This window comes from Geotrypetes seraphini, chromosome 13, assembly GCF_902459505.1.
Source record: "Geotrypetes seraphini chromosome 13, aGeoSer1.1, whole genome shotgun sequence".
Lineage (NCBI taxonomy): Eukaryota > Metazoa > Chordata > Amphibia > Gymnophiona > Dermophiidae > Geotrypetes > Geotrypetes seraphini.
Window position 1 is genome coordinate 19,904,754 of NC_047096.1, and position 27,351 is coordinate 19,932,104.

The 27,351-nt window shown below is 44.3% G+C and overlaps 1 protein-coding gene across 3 annotated transcripts in view; it reads right to left on the bottom strand.

Moving 5' to 3' along the window:
* The window catches only part of ITPR3 (inositol 1,4,5-trisphosphate receptor type 3), a 213,002-nt gene extending 191,545 nt beyond the window's left edge, over positions 1-21,457 (bottom strand). Inside the window, exon 1 of one of the 3 annotated variants that reach the window (XM_033917436.1) lies at positions 21,221-21,457. In XM_033917436.1, coding sequence (XP_033773327.1) covers positions 21,221-21,309 — 89 coding nt within the window. In that variant the 5' untranslated portion in view covers positions 21,310-21,457. Of the gene's footprint in view, positions 1-386; positions 506-21,220 lie in introns of those variants that run through there. The other 2 variants (XM_033917437.1, XM_033917435.1) reach the window with 2 other exon arrangements.
* Positions 21,458-27,351: the final 5,894 nt, after the last annotated feature.

Sequence of the window (27,351 nt, forward strand, 5' to 3'; positions counted from 1 at the left end):
CTTCGACTCTGACTCCTCAGTTTCTGGTACCCATGACTCTGACTCCACAGCCCTGCTGGTGCTGTAGTGAAAAGTTCCCATACTGCAGGAACAGCACAGAATAATAGCCCTCCACTATTCAAAATAGTGTATGAGTAGCCTAATGGTTAGTGAAGTGGGCTGCAATCTTGGCAAAGTGGGTTCAATTCCCACTTCAGCTCCTTCTGACCCAGGTACAAAAAAACACCTTTGATTGTGAGCCCACTAGGGATAAAAAAAAAAAATAAATAAAACTACTTGGAACAAGCTGCCCGAATCCCTACGACGGGCTCCGTCTCTGGCAGTGTTCAAGGCCCAGTTAAAAACCCATCTCTCTGAGAGCGCTTTCAGCTCCTAACTCCTCTCACCTTGGGTTCTGCATCCCCAAACCCATATGTTGTGTCCATCTGGCGTGGAAAACAACAGGTGTTCCATAGATAGGGTTACCATATGGCTCCAGAATAAGGAGGACGGATTGAGACATCTGGGTTTTACTTCTACTGAAAGCAACGGAAGTAAGGAGGACAAATAGAGACACCTGGGCTTTACTTCTAATTGAAAGCAATGGAAGTAAAACCCGGATGTCTCAATCCATCCTCCTTATTCTGGAGCCATATGGTAACCCTAATTGAAGGCCAAAATTGTCCCATTCTGGCGTCTTTTATGTTATATTCTTATATAAAAATTACAAGCACTAGGGGGATACTCAATGAAGTTACATAGAAATGGTTTCAAAACAAATAGGAGGAAATACTTTATCACTGAACAAGTAGTTAAGCTCTGGAACTCATTGCCAGAGGATGCTGTAAAAATGGTTAGCGTAGCTGGGTTTAAAAAAAGGTTTGGATAAGTGCCTGGAGGAAAAGCCCATAGTTTCCTATTAAGACAGACATGGGGAAGCCACTGCTTGCCCTGATATCAATAGCCAGGGACTTTTGACCTGGATACTCCTTGCCAGGGGCTTTTGACCTGGATTGGAAACAGGATACTGGACTATATGGCCCATTGGTCTGACCCAGTATAGCAGCGGCAATTCTTATACATAGAAATGCTGTTTAAAAAAATTGCTTTGGGTGAATCTCTTCATGAAAAGGTGGTTAATAAATCCCAATTATTAAGTAATAATAATAATAGCTACAGAAGCCTCAATCTATATTAATTTTCAGTTTTCAAGGGGAAATAAACAACGGGGGATTTAGGAGGATACCTCCCTCCTATAAAAAACTATCTGGAACTTTTTAAAAATCTGAAAGGGATCAGCTGTACATCCCCACATAGAAATATTATTTTATACATTTATTCCCCCCTCCTTTGCGAAGCCGCACTAGCGTTTTTAGCACTAACCTCCACGGTAACAGCTCGGATGCTCATAGGAATTTTTATGAGCGTCGCAGCTGTTACCGCGGTGACTGGCGCTAAAAACACTAGCGCGGCTTTGTAAAGGAGAGGGTTAGTTAGTTAATTATGAAATAGCGCATACGTTTGTTGACTTTTGATCCATCCAGGCCATGCCCAAACCTCTCCCCCACCCTGCAATTGCTACATGGACATCCACATGCAAATTTCTGTAAGCCCTCTCTGAAATCACCAGTTACGCCTGGATGGTTTCCACCTGTAAATGTCAGAACTTCCTCTTGGAAATCATAAATAAGCCTCCTAAAATGAGCTCCATAGTCTTGATGGACAGAACAACGCCACCACTAACCTGTCAGCATTGACCCAGGTGGGTTCTGGGAAGTTGTAACCTGCTGGTTTTCTAGGGTTGCGATATGGCTCCAGAAAAAGGAGGGCGGCTTGAGACATCCGGGTTTTACTTCCTTTACTGTCAGTGGAAGTAAAACCCGGATGGCTCAATCCGTCCTCCTTTTTCTGGAGCCATATGGTAACCCTATAAACAAACCACCCCATCATCTGCAATGTTACTAGACTTTGCTTTCTTTATCTGCTCCTTGTGAATCCTTCAGTTCCTTCTTAATGATAGCAGGAAGTTCCTGCTCCTGAACCTTCTGAGGATCACGGCCACAGCCAAACCAAGTCTTGCCTTTTCTAATAGACAGGACAAGCTTGGAGCCCCCACTTGCCACTAGCCTTCCCTGGTACCTCAGGCACAGCTCTTTAAGCCTTTCAGAGAATACTGCACAGTGACATCAACTTATGAAAATCAACCTTCCTTTTTTGCTTTCGATATCAGATATCAGCTTAATACACTAACTGCTTCTAACATACAAGCAAATTCCACACCTCCATCAGCAAAGCAGTCTTTGCTGGTGGTTAACCACCAACTAAAGTTTTTTTTTTGGGGGGGGTTTCTACAGATGTTTGGAATAAACCCTTTTGAAACTAAAACTGAAAAAAAAAAGTGGTTAAGCAAACTTGAAACATATAATCTGGAAAAGCACACTCAGACGCAGCCCAGAGGTCTGGATTTCCAACATGACTGTTCAACCACAGGGCTGGGTAAAGCTCTCCTGGCAGCGCAGGGCATTTTTAATTTGAAGTCCCCCCACCCCCGTTCGCTGCCAGCATGACACAGCGGCTGGTAATACTGACGAAGGTGCCTCTCCCAGGCCTGCTGTTCTAGGCAAATTATGATATTGTCTGAGTCATGATTATAAACCCCACACAGCCCTACCGGTGCCCCTTAAACCTGACTGGCAGCATCCCCTGCTAGTTTAGTCCTGAGACCTTCCAACACACAGCTATGCCAATGCACCTCAATCTTGCCACGCAGGACTCCCTTATTTTCCTGTACTGAGACCATCCCCCCCACCACCACCTACACAGCTTTACCAGTGTACCTTAATCTTGCTCTGCAACACCCCCTGCTGCTGCAGTACCAAGATGCCTCCACATAGTTCTGACAAGGCACCGGAGTCCTGCCATATTCTATTGCTATGTTGACAACCTCCCACACACAGCACTACTAATCCCGACACCAAAGTACCCCCGGCTATTCCAGTACCAAGACCGCTCACACATGGCTCTGCCAACACACCTCATTCCTGACCAGCAGCATCTGATGTCATTTACAAATAACATTTTTATCTCGGGGATATTGTGACAAATAAATAGTTCTGTATTCCTTGTGCAGGGAGAAGGGGGGGAGGGTGCCTTTTCCGCTGTAAATTAAATAAACTGTGAAACAAGATTGAAAGGATAGGTACTTGTAGAAGATTTTTTTGTTCGTGGAAACAGAGCCCCGGGAAAAAGCCTGCTCCAAAAATTCAGTACAGGAAGAGCCAGTAACAGAGAGCTCTTTGTTTCCAGAGCGCTAACCCCTGCAGAGCACTTTGAAAAGAAGAAAGTTAAATCCTGATGAAACGACTGTGGGTGTTCGTGTATATTGACAGAAGACAGAAGACCTATATATATGGTCTTCGGGAATCATGCTCGACTTGATGGCACTTGATCACTGTCGTGGTCATAACATTCCTCCGGATTCTATATTTGGTGCCCAAAATTGTGCGCTGATATTTGGGCACCGATCCAAGTTGTGAGCCAACTAAGGGCTCCTTTTACAAAACTGTGTTAGGCTTTTTTCTGTCACTAGCCGTGGCGGTCTTAGCTCTGAAGCTCATAGAATTCCTATGAGCATCGGTGCTAATACCGCCACGGCCGGCAATAAAAAAGCCTTAAGTGGCTTCGTGAAAGGGGGAGTAAATTAGCCAATTATTGGGTGCTAACTGGCACCCATTTGAATTCGCACGCACATCTCGTTCTGCGCTGTTCCATAACAATGGGCACCCAAATCCTATAGTGTGGGAACTGCACGGGTGGTTTAAGGCTGTTCCTAAAATTTGCATGCAGTGTTATAGAATACCGAGGCTGTGCACCCATTGGGTGCCAGGAATTATATTTGGTTTCAGCAGGGCACCAAAATCGGCACTCAGGGCTAGGTTCTCTAATATTCAAGGTAAAACCCGACAGGCCGCTGTCACAGCCATTATTGTAACGATTATTTATTTATTTATTTTTTAATTAGGATTTTATATACCGTCTATCAAGGTTATCTAAGCGGTTTTTACAATCAGGTACTCAAGCATTTTCCCTATCTGTCCCGGTGGGCTCACAATCTATTTAACGTACCTGGGGCTATGGAGGATTAAGTGACTTGCCCAGGGTCACAAGGAGCAGCGCGGGGTTTGAACCCACAACCCCAGGGTGCTGAGGCTGTAGATCCAACCACTGCGCCACACACTCCTCGACAGATGAGTCATTCTCAAAAAAAAACCATACATGCAAATGAGGTTTGCTAAATTTACATGCGATGAGTCGCTGGTGATAGCGACCGGCACATGCACCACAAAAAGAGGCTTACATGTGTGCATGCGCCAAAAAAGCAACACCATAGGCAAGCCAGCGCTATTGGATTCAGGGGAAGGGAGGGGAGGTGCAAGCGTCGCGGGTAAGACATGCCTTTATTACGCGTACTCAAGAAGCATGCTTTTGATTCCCCCCCCCAAAAAAAAATAAATAAATAAATAAATAAAACTACTACACTTCTCCCTCCGTATACACGGGGGTTAGGGGCAGAGCTGGCCCATGAATATTGAAAAACCGCGGATAACTTTTAGGGCTGACTCTGACCCACCCCCGCCTCCCTCCTGCATCCCGGACCTCCCCAGACCTTACCTGGTGGTCTAGTGGTGACGCGGGCCAGGAGCGATCTTCCTATGCTTTTGCCCCGTGCAGAGCCGGCATTAAAAATGGCTGCCATGAGTTCCTTTGGACTCACGAGACTACAACGGGACCTCACAGAAGCCATTTTTGATGACGGCTCTGCCACGGGGCAGAAGCATAGGAAGATCGCTCCTGGCCCGCGTCACCACTAGACCACCAGGTAAGGTCTGGGGAGGTCCGGGAGGCAGTGATTCAGCCATAAAAACTAGGGAGAGATCCGGGGCAAAAAAACGCGAATAACTGAATCTGCAGGTACTAAACCTGCGGATTTGGAGGGAGAAGTGAATCTTGAAATTTTTTAATGTCAAATTTTATCATGAGCCACAGCCAGAAATACATAAGTCACACCTATAATACACGCGCTCAAGAAACGTGCTTTTGGTCCCCCCAAACCCCCTCCCCCAAAACTAATATAATTCATATGAATCTTGTAAATTTTTATCATGAACATTATTTTATTTTAGATTTCTATACGCAAGCTCGTGTTTCTAAACATATGAAGTGTTCAGTACCATTCCAGCTGCATACGAGCCGCTGCTAGTTGTTACTGAGGTCTATCATGACACTTCCGAGTCCCCTTACCCCTACATAAACAGTGAGCATAACATATGACCACTAGCAGAACATTGCAGACAATTACAACACAAAGTTTCAGAATTGAGATGTTTTTGCATTGACAAGCAGACACAGAACATCCGGGGTGGTGATAGCCAAAGAAGTCTTCTCCAACGGGAGACACGTTGGATATTCAGATTAGGCACTTTGAAACCAAGAGGTTTGAACACTACCATAGTTTGGGGTTCTTTTTTCTAGTTCATTTTTCTGGTTTATTTCCTTTTTTCCAATTTTATGTTTCAACAGTATTTCTGCTTTGATTCAAATTTTGTAATAACATAAGGACATAAGCAATGCCTCCGCTGGGTCAGACCTGTGGTCCATCGTGCCCAGCAGCCCGCTCAAGCGGTGGCCCAACAGGTCCAGGATCTGTGCAGTAATCCTCTATCTATACCCTTCTATCCCCTTCTCCAGCAGGAAATTGTCCAATCCTTTCTTGAACCCCAGTATTGTACTCTGCCCTATTACGTCCTCTGGAAGCGCATTCCAGGAGTCCACCACACGTTGGGTAAAGAAGAACTTCCTAGCATTTGTTTTGAATCTGTCCCCTTTCAACTTTTCCGAATGCCCTCTTGTTCTTATATTTTTTGAAAGTTTGAAGAATCCGTCCCTCTCTACTCTCTCTATGCCCTTCATGATTTTGTTAGTCTCTTATCATATTCCCTCTGAGTCTCCTCTTCTCCAGGGAAAAGAGACCCAGTTTCTCCAATCTCTCAGCGTATCCCTTTTATCAAACGTGTCGCTCTCCTCTGAACCCTCTCGAGTAACGTCATATCCTTCTTAAGATACGGCGACCAATATTGGACGCAGTACTCCAAATGCAGACGCACCATTGCCCGATACAATGGCAGGATAACTTCGTTCGTTCTGGTAGTAATACCCTTCTTGATTATACCTAGCATTCTATTTGCTCTTTTAGCGGCCGCTGCGCACTGTGCCATCGGCTTCATTGTCATGAAGCCCCCAAGCGAATCAACACATTTCAATACACATGCGCTTAGATTTTTAACAACGAGAGCAATTACATCGAGTGCTTTTAAGCGCATGCGTTGGCGTCTGATAGTTGACAGCGCCATTTTGCTTTTCAGCCAGAGCATGGCTGCACAGTGAGTAACCATGTAGAGTTTCATAAATTATCTTTGATATGTTTTAAATAACATTAATTATCATATTATCTGATTTTGTTGTAGCTATAAAGTAGACCCCTGAAGAAGCCGCCAATAGGTGAAACGAGTCCCCGTTGGGCAGCAAGAGAAACTGGGTCTCTTTTCCCTGGAGAAGAGGAGACTTAGAGGGGATATGATAGAGACTTATAAGATCATGAAGGGCATAGAGAGAGTAGAGAGGGACAGATTCTTCACACTTTCAAAAAATAAAAGAACAAGAGGGCATCTGAAAAAGTTGAAAGGGGACAGATTCAAAACAAATGCTAGGAAGTTCTTCTTTACCCAACGTGTGGTGGACACCTGGAATGCGCTTCCAGAGAATGTAATAGGGCAGAGTACGGTACTGGGATTTAAGAAAGGATTGGACAGTTTCCTGCTGGAAAAGAGGATAGAAGGGTATAAATAGAGGATTTCTGCACAGGTCCTGGACCTGTTGGGCTGCCGCGTTAGCGGACTGCTGGGCATGATGGACCTCAGGTCTGACCCAGCAGAGGCATTGCTTATGTTCTTATGTTCTTAAGAGTTTCATATTGCTACAACAACGACACTGGCACTAAAGTTATAAAGAGATAAGTGCCAGTTTCAGTTATTAATTCTGCACAATAGCACTTTATATAAGTTCTAAGCACAAAGCATTAGCACTTTTTTGATTAGAGGCACTGAGCTCGATGAAAGATACCTCTTTCCTGCAGAGGCTGTAGAGAAAATCGTTCATGATTTTACAGCGCAGGCATCTGAGAGCACAGTAACTTAAGAATCTAACAACGATTGGAGATAATCATTTATACAGGTCTTTTGTTTGGATAATCGAGAGATTAAGTTGGCTTGTTCCCATTGTGGAGTAATTTACTCGTGTGATAAACATGCTGCCTTAAACCCCTTCAGTGGTACTGAACACTTCATACATTTAGAAACACATGGTTACACATAGAAATTTAAATAATGTTTATTGAAGTATATCCTATACTATAAAAAATATAGAGATTCTGAGTGGTCACTTCTCCCTCCATATTCGCGGTTTCAGCAATCGCGGTTTCGATGATTTGTGGTTTTTAGCTTGCTGGCTCCTCCCCCCCCCCAAATTACGTCAGCTTGCATAGAGAAATCGCCGATTCCCAGCACTTTCTTTACCGTGTTTTGCCTCTCCTTCAGGAACAGGCCAGGTCTCTCACCATATTATAACAATAATAATAATTTCATTTTTGTATACCGCCACAACAAATAGGCGGTTCACAACAAATAGAAGAGTTACATACAGTGCAGTTGAAAAAAGAAGAACATAACAAGTCAATGAAAGGGTCAAAACTAGTTTACATTGACAATTTAAGTGAAGGAAGGGCTAATACAGAGCACATAAGGTATGTACTGTAAGAGAGTACAATTGAATTTATGAGAGGGGGGAACAAAGCATATTGTATGAGAGGGAGGGGGCAGGGATCTTGGGGGGGAGGAGGGGGAAAAAGTAAAGAAAGGTGGGCCGTGTTGAGGGAGGGAGGGGAGAGTTAAGGATTTGGTCTGATGCAAAGAAGAGTTTTCGATCTGTTTTCTAATGTGGAGAGGGGGAGCGTTAAGGCGGAAGAGGGGAGCATTAAAGATTTGGTCCATTGAAAAGTAGAGTTTTGAGCTTTTTTCTAAAGTGGAGGTATGAAGAGGCATCAAGTGTAATTTGGGCGAGCCATGAGTTTAGTTTGGCCGCTTGAAAAGAGAAGGTTCGTTCAAGGAATCTTTTAAGATGACATGCTTTCAGTGAGGGGAAAGCAAACATAGTTATTCTGCGGGAGCTCTTATTATTATAGTTCAGGTTGAAGTGGGGGTAAAGATAGTCAGGTGACATACCTGATACGGTTTTGTAGCAGATGCAAGAGAACTTAAATAGGACCCTGGATTCGAATGGCAGCCAGTGCATTATTCACGGTTTCACCATATTCATGGTGGGTTTTAATAGAAAACAGCGAATAACATATGAAAAAAGTTATTTGCGGTTTTTCTGTATTTGCGGGTCTGTTAATCCCCTAGCACAGCGAATACGGAGGGAGAAGTGTATAGGGTTTATTGAAATTAGACTCCTATTGTTTGAAATTTTATCATGAGCCACTGTCAGAAACACACGCCTGAGATGCACTTTTCACAATACTGGCACCCCCGGACCCGTCGGTGATTTTTGGTCGCCAAAAGCTGACACCGCGCTTGGCGAATCACACGGCGATGATAGAGAATCGCCCAGAGTGCTCCTTTGAATATCGATGAGCCCATTTTACGACCATTTTAATATTTTTGACCTGGTTGTAATACATTTGCATGGCAGAGTCGGAGTCCGCCAGGGAGCTCGGAAAAGACCGCAGTGAGCCGTTTTGAAAATACATGCACGCTAAACCGGCTGGAACCGGTTGAGCGACCATCGTTAAGGGCACGATAAGTTTTGAGAATCTTCCTCGCAGCGCTAATTTCTATAATGGGTGCTTATCTTTGAGTGCAATGATTTTTTTTTTTTTTCGACACTGATTATTGATCGCAATTTACTGAATCTAGACCATTATGTAATGTGCACATGTATGTAAAAGCATGTCACAGTACCTTCAGTAGCATCCTTCCATTTAAATTTTCAGCCCTTAAAGCTCCCGTGTATATACCAGACACATGCTACTGCCCACACAAAGGGAATGAGTTAGGACACGTTTTAAGCTTCCAAGCAACGGACGCTTGGTTGGCGCCGTTGCCCATAAGATTCAAGCTTGTGCTAACTCAGTCCCTTTGTTTGGGCTTTTTTTATGCAGCAACCTGTAAACACATTTCATGCTTTTACAATACAAATTTTCCAGTGGCTTTGAAAGGCTATTGGTAAACTGTGGGAAAAAAGCCATCACAAAGTACAGAACACATAGCAACAGAGAACCTCATAACACACTGCTGGGACATTTGCTCAGTACTGGCTAAGGGGACGAGTACACTATGTCAAGAATATAGTAACTTAGACAATGTCATCACATTAACCATGTGTTTGCTGCCGCTGGTGGGGACCTCGAAGGTCCCTTTGAAAAAGATCTGGAAGCCTCGTCTCACAGGGCTTTTGATGCTGACTCCACATTTCTCCGGAGCCTCTCAGCTCTGTCTGTATCCAGAACTGAATACATTTCCCCCTCCGTATTCGCGGTAGTTAAGGGCAGAGCCGGCCTGCGAATATTTAAAAAACCGCAAATAATATTCGGGCCGGTTCTAAGTTTCAAGTTTATTAGGTTTTAATATACCGACCATCAAATAAATATCTGGCCGGTTTACATTACAATAAAAAATATAGATAAGAAAGGGGAGTTAATATATTCAATATTTAGAAGTACAAACAGTGTATATTAAAACATAAACAAGACAAACTTGATTGTGAGGGAAGAGGTTTGTGGAAGGGTAAAGTTACATTATTAAGAGAAAAGGGAGAAAGAGGGAATGGGAAAAAAACATTTGGGTGGGGAAAAAGTCTTTCAGAAATAATTTTTGAAGGTTAAATAATTTGAAAATAACCGAGAAGTAGATACTAAACTGAAATAAATGCATCGCGAAATAGAAAAGTCTTTAGGCCTATCTTAAATTTATCCAGTTGTTGTTCGTCGCGAAGAGGTTGTGGTAAAGAGTTCCATAGCATTGGAGCAGAGACAGAAAAATTTATTTTCCGTGTGTAGTAAAAGTTTTTAATAGAGGGGATCAGAAGGAGATTTTGATTTGTGGATCTCAGAGTACGAGATGAACATTGGAGTATGAGGAGTTTATGTAGAAATGAAGGCAGATGAGAGGATTTTATTTTAAAGGTCAAGAGAATAATTTTATATGTAATTCGGTGGGCCACAGGAAGCCAGTGGGCATCTTTCAGAATTGGAGTGACATGATCGTATTTACCCAGTTTATAAATGAGTTTTATAGCTGTATTTTGAATCAATTGGAGACATCGGATTTCTTTTTGGGGAAGACCGTTAAGAAGGGAATTACAATAGTCTAGGTGAGAAATGATCAGAGAATGAACCAGAATTGTAATTGATTCGATCTGCAAGATTGAAGTTAATGAACGAATGATACGGAGTTTATAGAAACAGGTTTTTATTGTAGAACTGATGTGATCATGAAATGATAAATCTTTGTCAATAATGACCCCTAAAAGTTTTATTTTTGTTTCCATTTGAATTGGAACTGATTTAATAGCTATTTTTTCCGGTAAAGATTCAGTATTCTTGGTTGAGAATAAGAGGCCACAGGTTTTGTTGACATTGAGGGAAAGTTTGTTAGAGTAGAGCCAGTCGTTTATGGAATCCAGTTTATTGTTAATATCTTTTATGTCAGAAGTGTTGGAAGTGTTGATTGGATGAAGAAGCTGAATGTCATCTGCATAGGCGAAGATCGTAAATCCAATAGATTGAGCTAGACTTAAAAGAGGAGATAGAAAGATATTAAATAGTAATGGTGATAGAATGGAACCTTGTGGAACACCATAGATTTGAGCTAAAGAAATCGAAGTTTCATTCATTGCATGAACTTTAAAACTGCGTTCTGTGAAATAAGACGTGAACCATGATAGTGCAGATCCGGTGATACCACAGTCTTTGAGTCTATTTAAAAGGAGAGAATGGTCGATGGTATCAAAGGCTGCTGAGAGGTCGAGAGATATAAGAAGGACGGATTTTTGGTGTTCATGATAATAGTGTATGGTTGAGATGAGGCCTAGCAGAGACAGTTCCGTTGAATGTGATGAGCGAAAACCAGTTTGACAGGGATGTAAGGCGTGAGTTTTTTCGATAAATTCAGATAGTTGAGTGTGAACGATTTTTTCCGTTAGTTTCGATAATAACGGAAGATTACCACCACTTCCCCTGACTATTTTAAGCCTTGAAAGTCCCCCCTTAAGCCTTACCTGGTGGTCTAGCGGGTTTTCAGGCAGGAGCGATCTTCCCACGCTCCTGCCCCGTGCAGATCGCTCACAGGAAATGGCTCGAGAGACTACAGGAGCTCAAGGCAGCCATTTCCTGTGAGCGATCTGCACGGGGCAGGAGCGTGGGAAGATCGCTCCTGCCCCGAAAACCCACTAGACCACCAGGTAAGGCTTAAGGGGGGAGCTTTCAAGGCTTAAAATAATCGGGGGGAAGCGGTGGTTAGGGGCAGAACCGGCCTGAATATTATTTGCGGTTTTTTAAATATTCGCGGTCCGGCTCTGCAACTAATCACCGCGAATACGGAGGGAGAAGTGTATTCAGTTCTGGATACAGACAGAGCTGAGAGGCTCCAGAGAAATGTGGAGTCAGCATCAGAAGCCCTGTGAGACGAGGCTTCCAGATCTTTTTCAAAGGGATCTTCGAGGTCCCCACCAGCGGCAGCAAACACATGGTTAATGTGATGACATTGTCTAAGTTACTATATATGGTGAAAGAGGGAGGAACTGGCACCTGTGCACAAGAACTGAGCTCTTGTCCATAGGCCCAAAATAGCTCCTGTTCACCGGAGCTCGCCAGCAAATCTATTTTCTTTTTTGAGGGGTTTTTTTTTTTTGTTTGTTTGTTTCACACACAATTTGGACACAGCTGTTGTGCTTTTCTTATGTGTGTGTGCGTCCTGCGCCTATAGTCAGAATTAGGGTTACCAGATATCGCATCTGGTAAAGGAGGACACGTGGCCCCGCCCCATTCTGCCCCTGGATCCGCCCCCATCCCGTTCTGCCTTCCAACCCCAGCCCCACGCAAACTTCATCTCTTTGGGCCGGGTCTGGAATGCATCTGCGCATTCGCAGATGTGACGTGACGACATCGCGCCCAAGCGTGTGACATCACCGCGTTGCATTCACACATGCGCAGATGCACACCAAACTCAGCCCCAATCTTACCAGCTTTACAAAACCCGGGCGAAGTGCCGAGTTTTGAAAAGCTGTTCAGATGTCCGGACAGTCCTCTGAAAAGAGGACATGTCCAGGCAAATCTAGACATTTGAAAACCCTAGTCAGAATGCAACTATTAGGCGCAGGACATGCACACACAACAAGCTCTAGCAACTACCAGCAGCTCTGGGCCTGCTGGAAAATTTTGCATGGAAAGAGGTGGACATTCCCTGCTGTTCATTACAAGGAGTGCTCATTTTAATACTAATGAGCTCCTTGTAATGCATTTGCATAGGATTCCCCGTGGCTGCTAATAATGTGATTGGCAAAAGCCCCAAACCTCTCCCCCCCCCCCCCCTCTTGAGAGTCGTTTTGTGCATCAGAGGCCGATCTACCTTGCATGTAAGACTGGCTACATCCGGTCTTACTTGCAGAGCAAGCTTCTGAGCATCTCCCCCTCGGAGTGTCATTTGTAGAATAGCATTCAGTCTGCATTTTTTTTTTCAGCATCATTTACTGAATCAAGTCCCTAGGTGCCATTATTCTAATTATTTATGTGGAAAAGGCTTCATCAAAGGCAAGGCAGATATTGGGTTGTATCAACAGAAGTTTCGTCAGCCGAAAGCCTGAAGTCCTAATGCCGTTGTACAGGGCCATGGTGAGACCTCATCTGGAGTACTGTGTGCAATTCTGGAGGCCACATTACAGTAAAGATGTGCGCAGAATTGAATCGGTTCAGCGGACGGCCACCAGGATGATCTCGGGGCTCAAGGGTCTCTCGTACGAAGAGAGACTGAACAAATTGCAGCTCTACACTCTCGAGGAACGTAGGGAGAGGGGAGACATGATCGAAACATTTAAGTACCTCACGGGACGTGTCGAAGTGGAAGATGATATTTTCTTTCTCAAGGGACCCTCGGCCACAAGAGGGCACCCGCTCAAACTCAGGGGCGGAAAATGTCATGGCGACACCACAGAGAGAGTGGTTGATCATTGGAACAAGCTTCCAGTGCAGGTGATCGAGGCAGACAGCGTGCCAGACTTTAAGAATAAATGGGATACCCATGTGAGATCCCTACGAGGGTCAAGATAAGGAAATTGGGTCATTAGGGCATAGACAGGGGGTGGGTAAGCAGAGTGGGCAGACTTGATGGGCTGTAGCCCTTTTCTGCCGTCATCTTCTATGTTTCTATATAATCAGTGTGAACGTGTTACTAACTGTTTTATAGAATTCTCTTATAAGAGCTATTTCCAAAACGATGCAGACAGTTAAGAGGTGCTCAGGTACTTTTGCACTAATTCCCTTTGAATACCGCTTAGAAAAAAGCACCCACAGAGATTTGCACCTGGGCAGATACTTTGAAAATGCAAAGGAACAACTATATCCTGTTGCCTCCCCGCACCAGCCCCATGTTTGAGCCCACCTGGCTTCCCACAGGTACAGGTATGAATGGTGATCCCCATGTGGACTTGTTCTCACAGTCAGGGTGGCCAATTTTCATACAGTGTATTAACCCGGGTGCATGGCACTTGAAAATTGCCTTCTATATGTTTGTCCATAGCTGCATAGGGGAGGGGGGTAGAGTGTGGCACAGTGGTTAAAGCTACAGCCTCAGCACCCTGGGGTTGTTGGTTCAAACCCACACTGCTCCTTGTGACCCTGGGCAAGTCACTTAATCCCCCCATTGCCCCAGGTACATTAGATAGATTGTGAGCCCATCAGGACAGACAGGGAAAAATGCTTGAGTACCTGAATAAATTCATGTAAACCGTTCTGAGCTCCCCTGGGAGAACGGGATAGAATATTGAATAAGTAAATAGTGTGACAAGTTTCAGCCTCTGATAACCAGAGCTGGTATTGTGACATCATAATGCCTCATTCCACCAATGCCTAAGAGCCAACCTCAGCAGTGATGTCACAATGGCTTGATTGTCCTGCTATACTTGGCTCAATTTTACTACATTTTAATTTCTAGAGTATCACAGTGGTTAAAGCTACAGCCTCAGCACCCTGAGGTTGTGGGTTCAAACCCTGCTGCTTCTTGTGACCCTGGGCAAGTCACTTAATCCCCCTATTGACCCAGGTACATTTGATAGATTGTGAGCCTGCCGGGACAGACAGGGAAAAATGCTTGCGTCCTTAAATAAATTAATGTAAACCGTTTTGAGCTCCCCTGGGAGAACAGTATAGAAAATTGAATGAATGAATGAATAAATAAATAGGAAACGGTGACAAATCTCCAGAAACAAAAAAAAGGAGATTTTAATGAATGCTGTTACAGCAAATGATTTGTAATTCAACAGTCCAAACCTTATCCTTCTAGGTGCAAATACAAAAAAAATGTACAGTTCAAATGTAATTTTTTCAGACGGCTTACAGACCCATGATATGAAAATCAGACATTCTCGATGTTTTGGATCCATTACTTTAGCCACCTTTTCCCAGAGACAGACAGTCAGTCACAAATGCTATACAAACGAGACACCGCACACTCTCATAGCAACATGGAAATCGTTCTACCACACACACACACACACTGTAGATGTGTTCAGAAACGGTTGTTCCCTCACTTCAGGCCTCAGCCACCAAAGAATGCTCACTGCAGTGGGCAAATGGGAACAATTTCTCCCACATCAGCTGCAGGGTTCAAAACAGGCACTAGAGACACAGCCCTACTGTGTCCAGCCACTAAACACAAGGCGACATTTGCATTTAGGGGAGGAAACGTTGGCACAGAGTCACAAGATCAATTCCAGAGAATAAAAGGCCCGGCATCTCAAGGAAAGCAAAGTGAGTGCCGCCTTTACTTGAGAAAGTGATGTGGGCGGGCTGCTATGGGGACAGGGGAGGGGGGGGGGCATAGCTTCTGTTCTTCAACATAGTCAGCAAAACTTCTAACCATGTCAATTTAAGCCAGACACTTCCTTGGATGTTGTTCTGTCCTGAAATGTCCAGTGTACTGCAGGGATGGATTAGACGGGTGGGGGAGGGAGGTAACTGAAAGCATCAGAACTAGAGAATGACACGGTGACAAAATTCATCACCGTTCCCGTCCCCGCGGATAATCGCAGGAAACCATCTTCATGTCATTCTTTAAGGAAAGAGGGAAGAATCAGAGTATGAATGGCCACAACCACTGACCCACAAGCTTTGCTTTGAAGAATGCTGGTGTAGAAGGACCGAGGTTGAAACAGACACTACAGAATGACAGTCTCTGGTATCCAGAGCAGATATTGTGATGTCATAATTCCTCATTCCACCAGTGCCTAAGAGCCAATCACATCAGTGATGTCACAATGGCACAATGGCTTCATTATCCTTGGCTCACATAAGAATCAGAGTATGAATGGCCACAACCACTGACTGCAAGCTTTGCTTTGAAGAATGCTGGTGTAGAAGGACCGAGGTTGAAACAGACACTAAAGAATGACAAGTCTCTGGTATCCAGAGTAGATATTGTGATGTCATAATGCCTCATTCCACCAGTGCCTAAGAGCCAATCACATCAGTGATGTCACAATGGCTTCATTATCCTTGGCTCCCATAAGAATTAGAGTATGAATGGCCACAACCACTGACCCGCAAGCTTTGCTTTGAAGAATGCTGGTGTAGAAGGACCGAGGTTGAAATAGACACTAGAAAATGACATGGGTTTATTTCCTGCGGTTATCCGCAGGGACGGGAACGGTGATGAATTTTGTCACCGTGTCATTCTCTAATCAGAACCCCCTCTAACTGCTTTCCAGGGCAGTAAACTGTTCTCCATAAAGAGGAAAGACTCCCATTCTCACCTCAAAAAAAAGTTACATCAAACCCCACAGCAAGAACATTTTCTGCAGCAGCTGGTGCTCTGCCCTGCCAAGCTACAAACCTGAGTCTTGGTCTCAGCTTAGGCTCCTCCACAGCAGTTAACATTCTGCTTTGCTACATCAGAGGCCAGGGTTAGAAAGAATCCCCCAGCTCAGGCTTCCACTTCTGCTCCCTAGTGTACCACAGAAAAAAAAATCACTTAGACCCTCACTAGAGTTTTTAGGAATTTGGAGGATGAGGTGTACAGCGTCAGCATCTATGAAACAAACTTGGTTCTTTTTGTTACATCGTTCTTTTTGGACCCCAGTTAGGTTGAATAAATTAGATAATTCTAGATCTAATAGATGCTGGCACTGTCACCTAGACCATCTATTGTTTTACTGCCCTAGAATTCTGATTTTTTGGGAAATCAATTTGGGGACATATTAATAATATTTTAAATTCTGAGATTCCTTTAACTTATGAAATAATAATTTGTGGTACTATTTTGCATATCAGAGATCCCCTAGATAAACATAAAAGGCGTCTCTTTTTAATTATGACAAGTACAGCTATACAATTGATTACACGAAACTGGAAAAACTGGGATCGTCTCAACTTTACATTTTGGTGGGCAAGTTTATGTCTAATATATAAATATGAGAAAATGAATGCTGCTATATTAGGGAATAATGAAAATTTTAAATTAATTTGCGGCCCATTTATGTCCTTTGTAGAATCTCTATAGTTATGGTTTGTTATTTGATAATAAGCACATCCAGGGAGGGGGTGGGAGGTAAATAAGGTTGGAAAAATGGTTGGAAAGTTTTGGTGGGGGGAGGGGAGGGTATTAATAAGCATGAATATTTGAAAAATTTTAAGTGATGTCTATATTGTAAAAAGATTAATTTACTCTGTATTTCACTTATTGTATATGTTTTAAAAATGAATAAAGATTTTAAAAAAAAAAAAAGAAAAGAATTTGGCAATAAAGAGAAATAAACCAAGTCAAAATAAGGACAAAATGATACCTTTTCTATTGGACTGACTTAAAATGGTATTTTTGGACTAGCTTTCAAAGGCAACATCTTCTTCCTTGGGTCAAAAAATTAGCAAAAGATGACAAATGGGGAATTATATAAAGGGCACTCAGAATAGGCAGTGGAAAAATATTGGGACCGGGCGAAAGTCTGCTAAAACCTGGTGTAAATCCTGATGCCTAAGTTGGGTGCAGCAACCCAATATTCTATAGCAATATTTCTCAACTCGGTCCTGGAGTACCCCCCTTGCCAGTCAGGTTTTCAGGATATCCACAATGATTATGCATGAAAGAAATTTGCATATAATGGCAGCAGTGTATGCAAATCAAGTGTATGCATATTCGTTATGGATAGCCTGAAAACCTGACTGGCAAGGGGACACCCCCAGGGACAAGTTGAGAAATACTGTTCTATAACACTGCATGCGACGTTTTAGAATGCTCATGACCCACCCATGCCCCTGCCAATGACCACACCCCTTTTAGCTTATACACTATGCGATTTAGGTACCCAGTATTATAGAATAGTGGGCAGTCAGATGCACGTGCAAATCCTAATTGGTGCCAATTAACATCAATAATTGGTTGTTAGCATCTAATTATTGATGGTTAAGAACTCATTAGCCAATTAAGGGTTCCTTTTTAATAAAACGCAGACTAAACTATACCGCGCCATCTCCGCAAGCGTAGAGCTCAGCACGGTTTACAAGGGCAACTCCTCTGACAGCTGGGCCAGGGATGTTGCAATATTCATAGCCCTTGGGGAGGGGAGGGGATTGGGTTTTACTTCCATTGAAAGCAATGGAAGTAAGGAGAACAGATTGAAACATCTTGGTTGCTTTCAATGGAAGTAAAACCCGGATGTCTCAATCCGTCCCCTTTTTTCTGGAGCCATATGGTAACCTTAATCATGGGCTCTAAATCCAGCCAGCAGGAGTTGCCCTTAATAATGACCAGGAATCCCTCACCCAATCCCCTCCCTATGAATATTGCAACATCCCTGGCCCAGCTGTCAGAGATTATACTGAATTGGATACCTAAACCACAGGGCCAGCCTATACAAACTCCTTAAGAACATAAGCAATGCCTCCACTGGGTCAGACCTGAGGTCCATCGTGCCCGGCAGCCCGCTCACGCGGTGGTCCAACAGGTCCAGGACCTGTGCAGTCATCCTCTATCTATACCCTTCTATCCCCTTCTCCAACAGGAAATTGTCCAATCCTTTCTTAAACCCCAGTATCGTTACTCTGCCCTATTACGTCCTCTGGAAGCGCATTCCAGGTGTCCACCACACGTTGGGTAAAGAAGAACTTCCTAGCATTTGTTTTGAATCTGACCCCTTTCAACTTTTCCAAATGCCCTCTTGTTCTTTTATTTTTTGAAAGTTTGAAGAATCTGTCCCTCCCTACTCTCTCTATGCCCTTCATGATCTTGTAAGTCTCTATCATATCCCCTTTAACTCTCCTCTTCTCCAGGGAAAAGAGTCCCAGTTTCTCCAATCTTTCTCTATCAATCTCTCTCTATTTCTATTTCTGTCTCTCTCCCTTTCTCTCTCTCTTTCTTTCTATCTCTTTCTCTCTCTGTCTCCCTTTCTCTCTCTCTTTCTCTATGCCCTTCATAATCTTGTAAGTCTCTATCATATCCTTTCTCATATATTCGCTCATAGAAAGCTACATCCTGCTACGAGGGTCCGCTGAAACGAAAAGTGTCAAGGAAAGTGTGGAATAACTTGTAAGTTTCATGGTTCCACATCATTCTCTTCTTGGTTGGGCTGAGAACTTTTCAGCGGCCTTTCATACTATGTCTGTCCTTGCCCGAGGTCCACACCCTTCCCTTGTCCAATTTTATAAGAGACACAAGACTCCACAGGAGTCCAATTTTATAAGAGTCAAAAAAAAACCCAGTGCAGAGAGTGCTTCGGGGCCCTAGCGCCAAGATTTAAATTTAAACATCGGGTGTCTCTTCTCTAGCATGCTTTACAAAACATTTTTTTTCCGCATAATCATTTCTCTGGCGTTTTTCCCTTTTAGTAGTTTCGCAAAGTTCAATTTTGAGACAAAAGTTGTGCCATTTCAAAACTGTATAAGAAAAGTGACTTCCCGGCTTGTTTTGGGACCTAACTTAATGGTTAATGCAGTAGACTGAGATCCTAGTTAGAGAATGACACGGTGACAAAATTCATCACCATTCCCATCCCCGCGGATAACCGCGGGAATCCATCTTCATGTCATTCTTTAAGGAGAGAGGGAAGAATCAGAGTATGAATGGCCACAACCACTGACCCGCAAGCTTTGCTTTGAAGAACGCTGGTGTAGAAGGACTGAGGTTGAAACAGACACTACAGAATGACAGTCTCTGGTATCCAGAGCAGATATTGTGATGTCATAATGCCTCATTCCACCAGTGCCTAAGAGCCAATCACATCAGTGATGTCACAATGGCTTCATTATCCTTGGCTCACATAAGAATCAGAGTACGAATGGCCACAACCACTGACCCGCAAGCTTTGCTTTGAAGAATGCTGGTGTAGAAGGACTGAGGTTGAAACAGACACTACAGAATGACAGTCTCTGGTATCCAGAGCAGATATTGTGATGTCATAATGCCTCATTCCACCAGTGCCTAAGAGCTAATCACATCAGTGATGTCACAATGGCTTCATTATCCTTGGCTCCCATAAGAATCAGAGTATGAATGGCCACAACCACTGACCCGCAGGCTTTGCTTTGAAGAATGCTGGTGTAGAAGGACTGAGGTTGAAATAGACACTAGAAAATGACATGGGTTTATTTCCTGCGGTTATCCGCGGGGGCGGGGACGGTGATGAATTTTGTCACCGTGTCATTCTCTAATCCTAGTGAACCGGGTTCAATTCCTTGTGGCCCTGAGCAAATCATCTAACCCTCCATTGCCCCAGGCTCAAAAACCTAAAATTGTGACCCTGCTAGGGACAGAGAAAGTATGCACTGCGTACATGCGCTATAGAATTAATTAGTAGCTATAACCTTTGACCTGGTCCTAAAACCATAAAATAGCTACACTAGTGTCAGATCAGTGGTCCATCTAGCCCAGTATCCTACTTCCAACAGCGGCCAATCCATGTCACAAGTAACTAGAACTCCATCTGCCGTGATGTTATGGCCCTGTACGTATGAAAGATAGGACCTATGGAGAAGACCGTTTTCACTGATGCTCAAAGGCAACAGCACAGAGCTGGAGACCAGACATATGGAGAACACGGAAGCCATTTGATGGGGGATCTAGCTTCCCTTGGATCCTGTGCTCTACAGCCCAGATGAGAGACCCTAGTCACACACTCCACAGCATTCAACTATTGGAGATCTACCAAATGCACTCAGCGAGGACCAGGCCCTGGGCCACTTCCTCATAATCTCTCCACAAGCAGAGCCACCTTCATCTGATATGGACTTATGCAGAGATTTGCTTATATGAAACCTCTAATCGTCATTTTCCTAGGACAAGCAGGATGAGTCCGCCACATATCCTGCTGTCCACGGAGAACCTACGTTACAGGTAAGTAACGACACTGTCTTAGCTTAGCAGCTTTCTTGCTCAGTTTTCTAACTCACGAGCAGAGGCTTAACTGAACATTCTTATTCTAAGCTCTTAGGAGCAGGGATCCTGTTTATTGAACATATGTGCTGGCTGCTGTAGATTTTCTAATCTGAGTCTACTCCTGCCTTTAATTACTACTTCCCTAAAGAAAACCAGATTGATGCTATGCATACCCATATGTTCCCACTGGAAGTATACTTTACACCCAGCCTAACTCCAGAAGCCCTTAACCCAGTCTTTGGTTTCCCTGCAGAATGCATAAAGCAGCATTCAAGTTGGAAAACCAAAACAGGATCCGCATCCTATGCTTGTTAGACCGGGATCAGCAGCTGAACTTAAGTCCAGCCTTTTCGTAGAAGCCACTTGCATCCGCACACGGCACAGAGAATTCACTTCCTTAGCAGGTAAACCGTTTCAAAGCGCCAAACCCCCCCTCCCTCCCCAGCATCCCCCCCCCCAAACCCATAACTCCCTCCCCCGCCAGGACTCACCCCAGGGTGCTGATGAAGCCGCTGACCGAGCCCTCGGCGTAAAGCGACACAATGTCCCCCACATGCAGGAAGCTGGCCATCTCGCACATGTTGGCTCCCTCGGAGCTGCTGCCCACACTCGGCTCCGGCAAAGTTCACAGCAGGAGCCCCAGGGCGGGGAGGGGGAGGGGGGGCCGGGATTGGAACGGGGCTCCGTCTCCTGCCCAGCTCGCGCTACCTGAGCCAATGGCAGGGCCACCAGGAAGGAGCTGCTAGTCCGTGCAACTAGTGGCTGCGCAAGCCACGCCCTCTTCCTCTCTCTCTCTCTGCTGTCTCTTTCCTCTCCTTTCATGCGCGTCTCGCGTCTTCCCTCTGCATCGCTCTGCCGAGCTTTCAGCCGTGGGAGAGCCCATGCCCAGGGCATGGATCCAGGGGGCATTTGACACGAACCCAGGCTTTTTTTTTTTCCCCCAAGATTGCACGCGCACCAGGTATACGTGAGCGCGGTGCACTTGTACCAAAGTGGATTTCCGAATGCGCTCCCGAGAGAGGTGGTGGAGAGTAAAACTGTGACTGAGTTCAAAGAAGCGTGGGATGAACACAGAAGATTTAGAATCAGAAAATAATATTAAAGATTGAACTAAGGCCAGTTACTGGGCAGACTTGCACGGTCTGTGTCTGTGTATGGCCGTTTGGTGGAGGATGGGCAGGGGAGGGCTTCAATGGCTGGGAGGGTGTGGATGGGCTGGAGTAAGTCTTGACAGAGATTTCGGCAGTTGGAACCCAAGCACAGTACCGGGTAAAGCTTTGGATTCTTGCCCAGAAATAGCTAAGAAGAAAAAAAAAAAAAAAAAAAAAATTTAAATTGAATCAGGTTGGGCAGACTGGATGGGCCATTCGGGTCTTTATCTGCCGTCATCTACTATGTTACTATGTTACTATGTAACTTGCTATATAGCCCATGCTGTCAGGCTGGGGGGTTTTGGTTTTGGTTTTCTTCAGCCTTGCACGCTGTCACAAGTTCCCTGCGATCTGTACCCTGCATTTGCTGTCATGTGCAAGCCAAAGGAAATTGACCCCAAAAATCCACAGAGAAGAAAATCCAAGAGAAAACAACAACAAAAAAAAAAACTCTGTGGAGCAACAAAGTGGACTTTAATAAAGACACAAAGTTCCAAATGCACATCAAAACATTCCACAGAAAGATGAAATAATCCACATAAAACCCTATAGGACCTAGTCCGCTGATTTGCACATCTTTCTGTGGAATGTTTTGATGTGCATTTGGAACTTTGTGTCTTTATTAAAGTCCATTTCAGGATTATAGTTGCTCCACAGAGTTGGTTGTTTGTTTGTTTTTTGTTTTCTCTTTGCTGTCACATGCACCATGACTCACTGTAGTCCTGCACATTATCACATTGGGACCATCCTTGGTTCTTGTAAACCCTGGCCGGCTGAATCATCACGCAACACTATGCAAGCGGTTCTACAAAAGAGATCAAGCATCCATGAGCACCGAGGCGTGCAGCCGTGATGAGCGTGGACCAAATATGACACCGCAAGGATGTCTCCGTGCCATTGTGTTCCCAATCGCCACATATGGCTGCATGATATGGACCCTCAAGAAAGAAGATAGAATAGAAATCAACGCCTTCGAGCTGTGGTGCTGCAGAAGACTTCTACGGGGTGTCAGGTCAAAAGCGCGCAGGGACAAAGGCGCGCCCAGACAATTGAGCGCAGCGTGGGGGCGCGCGCCACACAAAATTACTGTTTTTAGGGCTCCGACGGGAGGGCATGGGGGGGAAAAAACCCCCACACTTTACTTAATAGAGATTGCGCCGCGTTGTGGGGGTTTGGGGGGTTGTAACCCCCCACATTTTACCGAAAACTTCACTTTTTCCCTGTTTTTAGGGAAAAAGTTAAGTTTACAGTAAAATGTGGACGGTTACAACCCCCCAAACCCCCCATAACGCCGGCGCGATCTCTATTAAGTAAACTGGAGGGGCTCCCCAACAAAACCCCCCCCGTTGGATCCCCTAAAAACTGTAATTTTCTTCGGCGCACGCCTCCGTCTTGCGCTCAGTTGTCGGCACGCACCTTTGTCTTTCGCGGGGTTGTCTATGAACCCTTCTACAGATCCCAGTGGACAGCTAGGATCACCAACAAAGATGTTCTTGATCATACAAACCCAGAGTTGTCCCTGGAAGGCAAGATTATCAGACAGACACTAGCCTATTTTTAGACATGTGAGAAGGGTGAATTCACTAGAAAAGGAGGTGCTACTCGTAGTGGTCAGTGGTAAAAAGACAAAGCAAAGAAGAATCCAACGGGTCTGCAGTGAAAGTCGAACCACAGAACCAAAAGAAGGACTGCAGAGATGATGTACAGGATACAGGGACTTTAATGAGGCCAATGAAATGTTGTTTTCCAAAAGATGATTCTCATTTGTAAGAAAACAGGACCCGACACAGTCCGTGTTTTGAATAACATTTCATCCTCAGGGGTCCAGGATACTCAGGGCTCCTTTCACTAAGCTGCGCTAGCGGTTTTAGTGTGCGCTAAATTGCCACGCTAGATGCTAACGCCTCCATTGAGCTGACGTTAGTTTCTCCGTGTAGCGCGGGGGTTAGCGCGCGCTAAAAACGCTACCACAGCTTAGTAACACTGCCTCTCCTTGCCCTCAGAAGCTTTGACACCTCTTGCCACCATGACTGGCAGGCTTTCTGTACAATATCACGCCTGTTCCTGTATAATCACAATTCACTTGTTCTCTGCACACTATCACACAGGTCATTGCAGGACAAATCACATTTTGTAGATCCAACTGTGCTTCCCCTGCAAATGTGGGCATTAGATTTGACCGTCTTCCTATTCAGTTTGGCCATTCAATGACTAAACTAAACCTTAAGTTTGTATACTGCATCATCTCCATAAAGATAGAGCTCGGCACGGTTTACAGGTAATTCAATAAATGAGGGAAGGACATAAGAAATTAGAGGTTATGGAGAGGATAGCTAGCTTTACATTTTAAATAGGTAGCTTTACATTTTGGAGATAAGACAGGTTTTCAGATGCTTTCGGAATAATTGGAATGAGCCTAGGTTCCGCATCCGCAGCGGGGCAGGGAGGTTATTCCAAAGCTCAGTGAATTTGAAGAAAAGGGATTTCCCTAATTTACCTGCATACATGACGCCTTTTAACGAGGGGGAAAGGTAGTTTGAGTATGTGGGCGGATCTGGTAGTGTCAGGTCTCAAAGAATTCCAGGATAGTGGGATTAGGGGAGGAAGAATGCCATGTAGGATCTTGAAAATTAGGCAGGTACATTTAAAGTGAATCCTAGAAATCACCGGAAGCCAGTGAAGTTTTGACAGAAGTGGGGAAACATTATCGAATTTGCTTTTTGCGAAGATCAACCTAGCCGCAGTGTTCTGGATCTGCTGAAGTCTTTGAAGATTTTTCTTGGTTAGACTTAGATAGATGGAATTATAATAGTCCAGTCTAGAAAGAATGATTGATTGTACAAGGACTGCAAAATGTTGTTGGCGGAAGCAGGATCTCACTTTCCTCAACATGTGAAGACTAAAAAAACAGTTTTTTACCAGAGAATTGAGATGATCATTAAAGGAAAGTGTAGAGTCAATAATGATGTCCAAAACTTTGCTTGAGAATTCGATCTGCAGTGTGGGACCAGAAGGTAGTGGAATGAGCGTGGGTAAGTGATCTAATTTTGGGCCAAGCCAGAGTAGTTTTGTTTTGGACTCATTCAGCTTCATTTGTACAGAGAGGGCCCAGGATTGGAATTTCGTTATGCAAGCTGTGACCAATGATTTATGGCTGCACTTCTGCAATAAACCTTGTAATGGTGCAACGAACTTTTAATGAGAACACCTGAGCAGTAAAATAGAAGGCTGGATTCTTTGCACATTTCATGGACTAACTTCAGTACATAATTTTTTAAAAGATTAGACTGAACCCATCTCCAAACGTTTAAGGATCAAAAAGCCATCCATAATGTTACTGTAAATAAATCCTCACTGGCTGCCTTAGAGAGCTGTTTGCCTAACTTTAAATGCACCGGTATTGATATGTAAACACTGTGTAACAATGTCTTCAAAGGGTGTTCCAGTGGTAAGTTTCTGAAAAGTTGAGTCGCTGTGTGTTGATGCTCCATAACTCCTGGCTGTTATCTGTATAACTTGCTAATGGAAAAAGGAGCTCAGTGGAGTGATAGGTTGGTATTTAATAGTGACAGAAAAAAAAAAAATCCAGGGACTTCTGTACTGAAGAAAGAAGGAATTCAAGTAGAAAATGCAAACTGAGCTCCTTGTCTGGTTTCACTGTACAGTATCGCCTGGATTCTATACATAGAGGGGCATTTTCGATAGTGTGTCCATCCGACTTTGGATGTGTCCTGTAAAATAACCATCGGAGCGATAAAATATTCATTTTTGAAATCACCAGATGTTCAATTTTTTTTTTTTTTTTTAAATGACCTATTTGAACATCTTGGCCTTTAGGTCATCTAATCTTTTTGGCCACTTACAAACACAAAAACTTCCATCTTCAAAATGTCCTAATCCAGACCATTTGTACATGGGAGGGACCAGTATAGTAATGGATTTGCCACATAGACATCCCATCAGAACTGTGGGGCACCTTAGAGGGCACTGCTGTGAACTTCACATAAAGGGTGTCAGAAGTATATCTCACCATAACCCCCTTATAATTGATGCTGTCCTCCCCCCCCCCCCCACACACCCAATGTCCTGAAAACCTACTATACCCACCTGCCTACCATCCCAATAGCCCTTATGGCTGCAGGTGGCACCTAGATGGCAGTATAGTAGGGACTGGGTGGGTTTTGATGGGCTCATACTTAATACCATAGATGTTGTGGTTAGAGTGCCTTATGAACCTGGGTCTTCCTCTCTATGGTTCACTAGCCCACCCACCAGGTAACTCTACACACCTGATGCTCCATTAGGCTTCCCTATATCAGATGCTGCTGTTCCAGAGCCAGGTACCTTTTTGTTCTCATTTTTGTGTGGTGGAAGGGGATCAGAGAGCACTGGGGGAGTGTGGGAGTGTCTTACCTTGATGCATGCAGTGGTCATCTGGTCAGTTTGGGCACCTTTGTAGCACTTACGGTTTTGCGGTTTATAAGTATGTTATGTTATGTCTAGCTCCTAACATCTAAGTTTCATCCAGGACGTCTTGCAAAACATTCAGTTATCGCTTCAAGATGTCCAAGTCTAACCTGCGCTTGTACATGCCCAAAGCTTGTCCCTAACATGTCTCCACCACACCCTTCTCGAGATCTGGACACAGCAGCTTCGCTCCAGGTCCAGTAGCAGCTGTCCCTCCTCCCCTCCCAGCAGCATCTCTCCTTCTCCTTCCCTCCAGGTCCAGTAGCAGCTGTCCCTTTTTTTCCCTTGCCCAGCAGCTTCCCAGACTCCTTTCCCTCCTCCCCTCCCAGCAGCATCTCTCCTTCTCCTTCCCTCCAGGTCCAGTAGCAGCTGTCCCTTTTTTTCCCTTGCCCAGCAGCTTCCCAGACTCCTTTCCCTCCTCCCCTCCCAGCAGCATCTCTCCTTCTCCTTCCCTCCAGGTCCAGTAGCAGCTGTCCCTTTTTTTCCCTTGCCCAGCAGCTTCCCAGACTCCTTTCCCTCCTCCCCTCCCAGCAGCATCTCTCCTTCTCCCTCTCCAGTAGCAGCTGTCCCTTTTTTTTCCTTGCCCAGCAGCTTCCCTCCAGGTCCAGACTCCTCGCCAGACATCCAGAAAGGCGGTTTTGATTATCGGCACTTGGATGTTCCAGTGATTGAGATGTCCAAGTGCTGATTTAGGATGCTTTTTGCACGTTTATATTTTTTTGATTATGAGCCCCATAGTGCTCAAAAGTGGGTGTGCCCAATTTACACATGGAATTTAATTGAGTAATGAGCCAATTAGCTCTAATTATTGGGTGCTATCAATTACTGCCATTCATTTGCCAACAGTGTGAATTTGCACAGACATCTTGTTAAGCACTATTCTTTAAAAAAAGAAACATTTTAAACTATTTTTAAATTTCTGTAAATTGTGTTCAGATCGTATATATATAGGAAGAGAATTCCATAGAAACTATGTATAGGCAATTTAACAAATTTTAAATAAA